The sequence below is a fragment of the Pinus tabuliformis genome, chromosome 5_1 (assembly GCF_031772625.1).
Source record: "Pinus tabuliformis cultivar Carrire ecotype Pingquan chromosome 5_1, CPIR1, whole genome shotgun sequence".
In the NCBI taxonomy this organism is placed as follows: domain Eukaryota; kingdom Viridiplantae; phylum Streptophyta; class Pinopsida; order Pinales; family Pinaceae; genus Pinus; species Pinus tabuliformis.
In genome coordinates, this window is record NC_142305.1 from 866,516,133 (window position 1) to 866,528,141 (window position 12,009).

The 12,009-nt window shown below is 40.5% G+C and overlaps 1 protein-coding gene across 1 annotated transcript; it reads right to left on the reverse strand.

Annotated features, from left to right (window-relative positions):
* Nucleotides 1-8,047: 8,047 nt before the first annotated feature.
* Nucleotides 8,048-11,465, reverse strand: LOC149167575 (Galactose mutarotase-like superfamily protein). The gene is made up of 5 exons (XM_089433030.1): nt 11,177-11,465; nt 10,674-10,723; nt 10,136-10,262; nt 9,427-9,533; nt 8,048-8,889 (listed from the first exon to the last, which is right to left on the reverse strand). Exons 1-5 carry the CDS (start codon nt 11,304-11,306, stop codon nt 8,266-8,268), a joined length of 1,038 nt encoding a protein of 345 aa, XP_089289156.1. The 5' UTR covers nt 11,307-11,465; the 3' UTR covers nt 8,048-8,265.
* Between the last annotated feature and the right edge of the window lie 544 nt (nt 11,466-12,009).

Here is a 12,009-nt window from a genome sequence, read left to right on the forward strand (position 1 = left end):
AAGATTAATGACCTCATGCTTTAGGGGGCAACTGTTATAGACATTTTTGGGCACTGCAACCCCAATCATACATGTCCATAAACCAAGGGCTCCTAAGTCCCTAAAAGTGTTGTTCCATACCCTAAAAGAACATGGTCAGCCGATTACATCATCTCCCAGAAGTTCTCCACATGAAACTGCTCAGAACTGGTCAAAACTGGACCATACAGATTGCTCAATGCTAAGGATGTGATGCATCCCACCTGCCCAGTGTAAAGAGTGCAATGCATACTAAAAATCCCTTTTGTAGGGTGCGATGGGCGAGAGTGGACAAATGGCAGAGACAGTTTGCGAGGTGGATGATCATAGAATCTTCCAGAAACTTCTCCTATGACACTTACCTCTCTGAATTCGCCCAGGGATGAGTAGGAGATCATCAATCTCCAAGTGGAATCAAGAACTATCAGAGAGAGGACACTAATAAAAATCCCAGAAGCTGACTCACCCCCTGCAATCATCTATATATGGATCCCTCATCCCAGAGATTCAGAGGCTGGAATTTTGTATCTTGTAAGGAAGTGTTGTTGGTTTCTTGGTGGAACATCATAGTGTTGGGTGATCTAAGCTTTTCATGAGGTGAAGAAGGGCTTTCATGCTAGGAGGATGAAGTTGGGTCAGAACAATTGGTTGTAATCCTCTTTTCTATTCTTGATATTAATAAAGCTATTCAAGGTTTCCTCCACATTCTTGTATGTTTGATGATATATGCTTTCGTGTGGTCAATATATATCTAGTCCTATATTGTTTATGGTTGTAGATCTCTGTTCTTCGATAATATTATGTTGCTTTGATTCCACAGGTGCTCTTTGAAGCTGGGTAGACGAAGGCAAAGCGGCAAGGATCTGTCAGAAGGGAGAGGAACCAAGCAAGGAACTAAGCGCAAGACTGAGGTTGGTTTCGTTTGTTCCTCTCTTATCTACTTCTCATAAAGGAAAGCGAAAGTAGTTTTAGTTTGTTTGTTTCTAAGATAGCTACTAGTCTTAGTGGGACTAGCAGCTCTGAGTGGACACTATATTTCCCGATAACAGTTCATATCCCCCCTGTTGCCATGCATCCCATGTAGCTTCTGAACCAGCTTCGGAACTTTGGATGCTCCTCCAGCTAGTTGATCCTCCGGCTGTAGGATTTATGTAATCTTCCCTCTTTCCTGCCGTGAGAGTATACAACTGGTCTAACATCCCTAGTTCTTCCTTGTCATCTGTTGGTTCTGTGAACCTGGGTCCTTGATAAGGGTCCAGTAGTTGAATGACCCTCAGGCCTTCTACTTCGAATATCATCAGTTCCTTTTTCAAATCTATGACGGCATAGTTTTCGTATGCCCAGTCAATCCCAGGAGTGCTGGATATGGGTCTTTATCCCCCATAATGTCTATTACTTCGAACTCAGTGTGTGTTTTTACTCCTGCTACATCAACCTCTACATTCTCCAATCTTCCGATGGGCAGTATGCAGTATTGATTTGCCATTCTCAACTGAATTGGCGAATATTTCAATTGCAGTTTCCCCATTGCCTCCCAAGTTTTCCGGGGTAGGATGTTTACATCTGATCCTAGTTCTACCATGGTTTATTTTATCTGGAATCCTGCCACTTGAGCATTGATTTAGAATTCCTTCCCACTTCTCTTCTTATTCCTCTTTACCCTCCTGGATGCTTTCTCTGGCCAGACTTCACAAGGTGGTCCCGCATCCTCTCGCTCTACGGATACCGCGACTTTCAAGCTTTTCCATAATTCCCTTAGCATGGTCTCATCTTCAACAATTTTTAAGAATAGTTTAAACCATTCCCCAATGGGTTGGGCAGGGCTAAGCCCATAGATTTGCGGACCTCGGGTGTCCCTATCTTCAGTCATTCCTTCAAACAGTTTGGCCGCTTCTTGGTAATACTGCTTCTGGCGCTCGGGTTGATATGCCTTTTGTGGTGATGTTGCTTTGACAATCACGGGAGTTTCCTCAACGTAGCGATCTTCCCCTGTCTTCTTCCCTCCTTGAGTGACTATATTGATATTTTTTGCGGGCATGGCTTCGTCAGCCCGTGGCTCAGCATTCACCAAGTTAGCTCCTTTTTGTCTGGTCCTCTCTTCCCATTTTGTGATGAGCTTTGGCCAATCTTCCATCGCATGGGTGTTTACTCTGCATTATGAACACCATGGTCTTCTTGGGAGGGGTCATTCCCTTGCGACATGTCCTTCTTGATCGCAGTTGTAGCATCTTAAGGGTCCTCTTCCCCCCGATCTCCCTCCGCGTCCATTGCCTCCTCGCCCCCCTCGATTTGCTTCATTGACTCGGAACGTGGATCTATCCAATCTTTCTGCTAGAGCATCTAGCACCTGACATTGATCGGTGTGATGAGTAGTCGATGCGCAGAACTCACAGTAGTTGTTATTGGGGATGCTAGAGTACTTTTGCAGCACTGGACACATCCACGGCAGGTGTCCATATGTTCTACAGATTTCGCAAAAATCTGCGTTATTCCTTCCTGGGAAGGGTCCTTGCGCCCTGATGGCCACAACCCCTGTAGTTGAAGTGGTTCCCAATGACCCCGCCACCCCTCCTATTTGGTTAATACCTCGCAGTCGCGGGCATTCCGTCGCAACGTGCCCCTCCACCAGACAATGGGTGCACCAAACATTGGGCTTGGCCAATCGTGCGGGCTGAAGATCCCTCGGCTTCTCAATCAGGTTTGTGATCTGGCTTTGCAAGCCCGATATCGTTGGGTCTTGCAAACTTGTGCCTCCCCTGTATTCGTGGGGATACCCTGTCATCGCTTCTATCCACGATGCTTTCTCTAAAGCATCTTGTAGGGTTCCTATCTTCTGTTGTGTCAGCAGTGTTTTGGTCAAAGGCAAGAGCACCTTGATGAACCAATCCCGCTGGTGGTTTGGGTCCAAAGTATAACTTAGCTTGGCAATGGCATCCTTAAATCTTTGCATGAGCTCCCACGCAGTCTCTCCCTCCCTCTGCTTGATTTCCCACAACTCCAACAGCCCTTGCTAATCAGTTTGCGGTACCTTGAATTCTTGCACAAATCCCCTCTTAATGTCGTCTATGGTTGGGTTCTGGTTTTGCTCCGCCCACTTTATGAACCAGCGTAGAGCCCATTCCCTAAGCGTGGTCTGGAACTCCACTGCTCGAACGTTATCTGGAGTCTGGCAGGCTCTCCAGATGGCTTCGCAGAGGTACCAGTGTTGCTCCACATCCTCATTCCCCTTGCCTGCAAACTCCAGGTATCTTGTAAATGATCCCGCCATACTATTCTGAATATTAGCTAACAATACAAAACTATTGGTTCCTGGCTGTAGTGACCCCTGTAGTCCCAAATTACTACCGGTTTTGGTATCACCCCCAGCGCTGAGACTAGCCTTGTATTTTTCTCGCGCTATGTATACTCACATTGCTTTTGTTAGGTTAAAGATGAATTCTTCCGATTTGTGGTAAGGTACAAGGGGAAGGTCGGGGAAAATGTAACTTGTGCTTTGGGGTTGGGGCTGCTGAACTTTGGTGGATGCGGCTTCTTCATCAAATAACTTCCTCATTCTATCACCCATGGTGTCGTCATCCTCGTGCCAGCATGGGTGCCGATCCTGTGGTTCTTCTTCTGCAGCCTTCAAGGAGGATCCTTCACGGGGTCCCGGTTGCAATTCCACATCCACAACATTCCGGGATATTCCTCTTCCAGTTCCCTGTTGCGATCCTATTTCCGCAACCTACAGGGAATGTCCTTCTTCTTCTTCCCAATTCCGACATCCTTTTATCCCATCTTCTAGTGCCCTAGCATCCTCTTTCCCCTTCATATCAGCTTGGGGTTTTATCCTTTTATCCTATCGGGCGAGACCCTCTCCTTCTTTTCTCTAGGGCTCGAGCTTCTCTTACCTGCCACTTATCTGCTAACAACGCCCTTCTCTGTGCTCTAACATCCCTCGCTTTCTTTAATCCTTCTGCATCCATCCCCCTGCAGCACCCTTATCCCCTGGTGGGCAGCATTTTCCCCTTTAGTTCCTTCCCCCAATACTGGGGTTTTACGCTTCCATCCTAGCAGTGGCTAGAGATAACATTCCCTCCTCTACCAAAAACATCTTAATCCATGTTAGGATTTCTCCTATCAATTCCCCCCTTAGCTCGGAGTGGAACACCGCCTCCGCCTTTGAGTAGGACTGATAGCTCTATGCAGCAAACTCGACTACGTACCCTTCTACTGTAGTTCTTACCCAGAAATCAACTGCTCTCGTCCGCTCGTTATCCAGCTATTGTAATAGTGCAATCTCGTATGAAGTCCAACTATGGTAGGCTCTCGCCAGTCCACTCGAAGGACTATGCCGCTTCAGTTCCCTCACCCAATTGTACAGGTCTTCAGGGAATTTGCACCAGAAATTTCATATCGGTCATTTGAGCTATCAAAGTATAGGATCTGCTTACGCACCCTACCAATCGGCTGACTCCTGCGAGCAGCTCTTTCTGCGACAAATTGGTCTATCTTGTGATTCCACCAGTTTCTAGTATCTTTCTTAAACACCCTCGACACAATATTCTGAACCAGTTCTCCTAATTTCAAGTCCCGGCAACGGAACCATTTGTTAGCTCGAGCAAGTCATCAGGGAAAAGACCTCGAGTTCAGGCACGGAAGGCCAACAATGGTTCATTGTAGTCTAGGATAGTGCTGGCATTTTCACCTTACCCCGAAGGGCAAAGAGTCTCACCTGAAGCGCACCGCGACCAAAAGGGGAGAAGGGCTCAACATAGGATTGAAGGGGTCTAAGCTATACACAGGCGGTCATATACATATGCGGTCATGCAACATGGAACAGAAATAATAATATCATCAACTCATACACAGAGACTCATCATATATGCCACAGAACTTAACAATATACTAATGTCGATCTATCAAGCACCATCCTCATGTAATAAGGGGACTAATTAAAAATTTGACAAACCATACAATAAGGTGTACAGTATACTTATAGGCCTTAACAGTGATCAACTTCGAATTACATTAAAGTATCAGAACAAAATACATTAGAACTCGTCTCTTGGTCATCAACAACACAGAGAATACCCGGTTCAGTAGCTCGGGTCAGATTTTCTCCACAACTCAGTTCCTTAGTGCTTGGCCCTTCCTGCTCCTGCTCTAGTATCTGCGTACCTCCTCAGCGGCCCAATCCTTTAGTATCTCAGCAACAGCCTCGACGATCAATGAAACTCAGCAACAATAGTAGCAACACCATCAACAACCCATAGTCCAACCCTTCCTTTCTGTTCTTCCTCTCTTTATATCCTTCTCAGCTTCCTGGACTGCCAGTTCTTGCTCGGCTGCTTGCTTCCTTGGCTGCCTCTGCATTTTCCCGTTTCCTCAGCTACCTTTGCCTTCTACTGCCACCTTGTCGTCACCTTCCCACAACTACTCGTTCCGCCACCCAACCATTGTTGCCATTTGTCCTTTCCCACCCTACGGTTGGTCAAAACTGATCAAAACTCTTCAAAATTAACAAAGGCTCCAACAAATGCCAACTCAATGTTATTGTCCCATATCATTAGGAAATACATCCCACATCTTTATCTTTTCCTTCAAGAACTCATTCTTCATTATTAAACAAGATCATGGTAGGGATGTACATACACCATTGTCTTATCTTTAAATTGTATCAAAAGTGCACAAATTTCCATATGTTATCCATGTGTTAATGTCTAAGGCTCATGTAGGCTCATGTTGGGGTCACCTTTGACACATGCACCTTAGCATGCACAATGTCACATGTAAGGTACAAACACACAAACTTTAGAAGGTGTGTTTTATTTCCTAGAATGAAATGTGCATGTTTTTCAATATGTTTATAGGAATTTATTGCTTTACAATGAAACCCATAATCAATGGCCTTACAAAAGAATTTTTCCTCATTTGTTGTATTACATATTCAACAAACTTTGCCCACATGATAGTTTGAACATAAATATCCAATAAACATTGTCAAGATGTTGTGTTGTAGTTCCATATAGTCTAAACATGTTACAATTTAGACATTTTCTAGTCAACTTTTTCAATCATTTTTACCCAAAATCCAGTTAAAATTTTAGAAAAATTGTAATAACCTCAGATATCAATTGTTAAGATTGCACACAGAGTGAATCTAAAAATAATAAATCTATTTTTACCATAAAAAAATATAAAATTCAATTATGAAAAGTTACAATTCCAACAATTATTTTATTACTAAATCTCATTGATAAACATTTAAACTTTTCCATTTTTTTTTTAATCTGATGGGCAGAGGAGTTAATTTCCTTCACAAAATAGAAATTGAATACAGATGGGACGTGATGTTTCCAATCCTTCAATGGAGAAAAGTCTTTTTTGCCTCGGAGGAGGTGTCAAGTGTTCAATCTTTTGGGTATAAAAAGTTGGGTGGCCACATCGGAGGAGGTGTCAAGTGTTCAATCTTTTGGGTATAAAAAGTTGGGTGGCCCCAATCACTTTGGGGAATTCTGCCTATTCCTAAACTTCTTGAATTATTTTTATGCCCGTCAAAATTCAGCATAATTTACACTTGATTCAAAGGCCACTAGGTTGATGGGTCTGGAGACCGTGATTTGATCCATGTTTTAAATTGTAGGGAGATGTTGAGTCACTGAGTTTGCATTGGTCTGTGTTGAACTTTTTTTCAAAGCTCTGATTATTTAAATCATGTTTTTCAGTGAAAATTTTAGGGGCTAATATTCACAAGTGGGCTATTTTCCATGTTTTTTCCCCAAAAAAATCGTCAATTTCCATTTTTTTTTGTCTAAAAATGATTCACCCAAATTTTATAAAATAAAATTATTCTACAAAATCGCAAAAATTTTATACAAACTAATATAAAATCATTATAAATCTAAATATTTTTACAGCCAAACATTTTATTTTTGCATGTTAGGGACTAGCAAGATTCTCCAACGTTTCCAAACTTTAACATAACCTCGTTCTAAGGATGAACCACATTAGTTGGTTCTAAAAGTCCACCCAATCCTAATGATGTGATTAATCCGAAAGACTGATATCTATAAACTTCCATCCTTCAAATTTTCTAAGATATTTGAAGTTATACTTATACTCCATATCCCAGGTACCAAATGAGATTGCAAAACTCTTGTGGAGAACATACATGTGAAAGAGCATAAACTTGTTGTTGTGTGGAAGGTAATCTCCTGTGGAGACCATACATGTGAAAGAGCATAAACTTGTTGTGTGGAAAGTGCTGTTTGAGTAGACATTTGAATCAAATTCCAAATTGATTAACTGAGTCAAATCAGATCCAATTATTCAGAATTCCACATGGAACAATTGCAGAAAAAGTTGAACAGTAAGCCTGAGCATTGACCATAAGAATATAACAGCATTAATTGAATTTTTTTTATCACCGTCATGATTATGCATGGCTGATTAGGGGTAAAAAATTTAATGGAACTGAATTAATTTCAAGTTTCAACATAATGTTGACAGAATAAAAAGATTTTCTCATGATCAAGCACTGCTTCAATACACAAATATAAATGTCATGAACATTTTAAAAAGTATTAAAGCAGCAAGGTCAAATTGCAATCTTCCTTAAAGATTGCTTCCTTGAGGGAAAACACAGCTCAGTGGTTTTCCGTGAAGAAATTTAGAAGCATGTCGTTTTGATAAACATAAGCTAAGGCTAATGGTCCTGTTGGTGAGCCATGCAATTTGCACTCCAGGTAAACCGTAGGCTGCCATCAAGGGGTAGGAAACCTTAAACATATCTATAAAGACATGACAAGAGGCCGCCATAATCCTGATGCAACAATACATGATAATGCATTGTCTAAATGACTTTAATTTTCCAATATGGCCGTTTTACTCCATTTTTCGGTAAGGGAATAAAGTTACAGAAACTTGAATTCAAACTGCACAGCCCAACAGAACAACAACCTGATTTTCATCTAGGCTGATGGAAGAAAGGACAAATGTATTTCAAATAAGAAAAAGCACTTTCCATGTCATTAGATAGGCTTGAACATAGTCACAATAAAAGAAACAATTCCATTTCGCATACTCTCCAAAGAAGAGAACATGAAGAATGAGTCAAAATCAAATAAGTGATATCCAAGTCTTATCATAAAAAGCACATCCTATCTTTTTCCTTCAAAAATTTCGATAAAACTGTATAGTTTTTTGAATATTCAGGTTTAGGGAAAACCTTATTTTGTACTTTCTATATCTAATAACTTATCCATTCTAACTATGGACTGAAAACTTAAATACCATTGTATGCCTGTAAACCTCCCCTGGGGAGACTATAATGGATGGAAAGCTTGCTTGGTTGACTGCATTAGGGAATCCCTGAGTCTCCAAGCACAACCCTGCATGCTTTCCATAAACAGCGCCTTCTTTGCCAACAACACCATCAAGAAAGTTCCCCGTGTAAAACTGCATGCCCGGTGCATTGGTCCACAAATCAAGAACTCGTGAACTAGAAGGATCCCTGACTTTTGCAGCATGCTTCAAACCATCCATTGATTCTCCACAGTCGAGCACATAATTGTGGTCATATCCTCCGAGAACTTCACTGATTGTGCTTCCAACAATTTTCTCATTTGTAAAATCAAATGCAGTTCCTTTAACGGGAAGAAGCTCACCTGTCGGAATCAAGTTCTCATCCACAGGGGTTACGTGGGAACCCCAAATTTGAACAGAATGATTAAGTATATCTCCACTGTTGTGGCCTGCCAAATTCCAATATGTGTGCTGAGCCAAGCTCACTGGTGTTGGTTTATTTCTTGGTACGGCCTCCATATCAAGTCGCAATTCCAAGTTCCCACTTAGAGTGTAGGTTGCAGAGACATCAAGATCCCCGGGAAACCTGCATCAGGAATTTGAATAAGAGAAGGCGATTAATGACCTATACCATGTCATTGATTATTATATATTGTTGTTTTACTTGGAGGGGGTATTACAGTAGTAGATTCAAATAACCACAATCTAATCAAATTCCCCTGGAATGGGTATTACAGTAGTAGGGGAAATAAGCACAATAAAACCAAGTTCACTTCATGAAGTTCATAAAACCTCAGATCCTTATTGCTTCTTAGGTGTATGGAATCTAGATGTCATCGGAGCCTATAAAGTCTCCTAGTGGAAATGGCCAATGACAACAAATCCAAGCTCCCTGAGTTCATAGAATCACTGATTTCCTAATTCCAAGAACATGGAAGTGATGAGCTATTCTTATACCTATGGCTAGATTCATTACTAGCCCTTTACGAGCAACACCTATTTAACACACAGGCTTGAGATGTTGGACAATAAAAAGAAAACTAAAGCTCCGGGGATCTAGCACACTGTTTGCATTAGAAGGAAAATATATCAGCATTAATGAAAATTTAACTTTTAAATTTTACCTTGTTCACCATCATAACTATGGTAACTAAACTTGACACTTGGATTCTCTCCATCCTTTTGCTCTTCCACTTTCCAGACAACTTTATCAAAACCTATTTTCCCACCTGCATTGAAACAAGAAACAGTGCATGAAGAATTGACTGAGAAGATCCATAAGATACAGTACTGCATCATTGAAATTTAAGTTTGAGCATATATCCAATAGGTCATAAAAATGGAAAGCATCTCCGCAATTAACAAGTTGTGACCAAGCATAGCTACTAATGCTCTAGAGATCAGTCATTCTCTTGACAAATCCACTGACAAATAGGACTGGGAATAGTGATTAGATTTTCCTGACTTTGCAAAAACTCTCCTGTCAGCTTCGTTAGCCAGAACTGACTAACTATAGAAGTCCTCAAAAATTCTAGTGTGTTGTGCAGTTACTATGCCTGTGGGGTAACCAATTCTTCAAAATCGCTGGGGATTTGCAGGCAGCTTACATGGCCTCATACCATTCAGGTGGGAACGAGACCATGGCAAATATGGAAACCCTGATAAACGGTTTTATACTCTGTGGGATTTGTATCTCACCAGTGAACTAAGGCCCCATTGTCAAGACATCCTTTTATTGAACAAATAGAACAATGCTTCTTTCAGAAGCCAAGAAAGAGGACATATGCAATGGAGTAAAGACAAAAAATGAAAAGAAAGGGGAAGAAATTACCATGTAGGGTATTAGGGCCATTGTTGATCGGTAAGCTATAATGTTGCCCACTGAGTGTGAAGCCTCCATTCTTTATTCTATTGGCCACCCTCCCTACAATGCAGCCAAAGTATGGCGAAGAACCATCCTACAGAAGCCATCACAACAGAAACCATGGAGTTTAAATGTCACATCCAACCAGAGTACCGCACAAAAAGAATAGAGGAGGCATAAGCTGTAAACACAATGCCACTCTCTAAGCGATCTATTCTGCTTAAACCATGGCTAAAATTCTTCAATTTACAGCAAGTGATGATAAGCCCTGAGTCAATGTTGAGCTTAATTTATTCCAAACCATGAAATTTGTTTGGTGGCATGTGTTAATTATCTTGGACTGTCTTTTGCTCTTGCTTGTTATCTATGTGAGGTTGTAAGATATCATACTATAATGACATATCCCTTTGTTGAGATTTCGTTGAATAATCCCCTGATATTTGATAGTGTATAACAATTATGTGAACTGAATGAGTAGCACTCTCCCCATCACAGGAAGACTTACAATGTACGGAGTGAGACTGTCAAAGCCCAGAACAACATCGGCCAAATTTCCTGCAGATCAACATAAAGACAGCTTATTCAAGCTAATTGTAATGATCCAGGTGATATCCAAATGAGTGTCCCAAAAAGAGACCCATGAAATTCATGGATGGATGCAGCCTGTACTGCAATTACTATAAGAAAAACAGTAAATTGCATGAACTGATCTAACCTACTCTGCGAATATGACAAGCAAGCTATGAATGGCATGCATTGATAAATCCCGAAATGCAGATCTTACAGTCAAGTTACAGATTACAGGTATTATGCATTGATAAAAAATAAAATAGATGTATTACAACCAGCAATTATAAATTTGAAGGAAACTGCTGAAAGCCCTGATAACACTTGCTCCAAAACATATTAAGACCGGGGCCACGAATGGCAACCAATGGCATACTAAAACCTCCGTAAATAGAGACTTATAGCCATGACTTTAACAGGATAAAAGACAAATTGGTGTACCTTTTGCATCTGGGACTTGTAAAGAGGTGACTGTGGCACCCCAGTTAGTGACCTTCAATCGCAGATCGCCCTTTTTCAGTTCAAACACTTGAGGTGCAGGTTGATGTTGCAGCTCATGATGTTCGGCCATTGTAATGATTTCCGGCAACTCCAATTTCACAAATTCACGCCACAGGTTAACATGGAAGAAACGCTCAGTGTCATGTGGTATTTATAGCCATTGAGGTCATTTTGGATAGCTTTGAAAGTACCGAGCATAATTCGAGCCATATTTGAATGGAATTTAGTATAAATTTTAGGTATATCAAAATTTTGAGGTAATTTTGGATAACTTCGAAAGTACCGAACATAATTCGTCAGATCATAGAGCCATATTTGGATGGAATTTAGTGTAAATTTTAGGTATATCAAAATTTTATTATAATTTGAGTTTTGTATATATTGGAAGTGTGATTTAAATGTTTGATTTAATTATATATATATATAGATTATTAAAAAAATAATGAAAGTTTAGAATTGAGATGTTGATAGGTGAATTTATTTTGGAATATGGATTTCAGAATTTTAATTTGATTATTAATAATTATTATGTGGATGGTGAGGACTTAACCTCAATAAAATATTGTAGAATATTCTTAATAATAGTCACAAATCAAAGGTTGAGATTTATCTCAAAAGTATTTATGCCTTCCCTACCTTTTTAATTAAATTGATTAATAAAAAAATGTCAAACTAAATGAGTTATTGTTTTTTGGGCATGTGGTATGATAAACAATGGTATTATAACAAAGCATGCTTATGGGTTAAAAATCTTCATGGTTAAGTGAAGATGA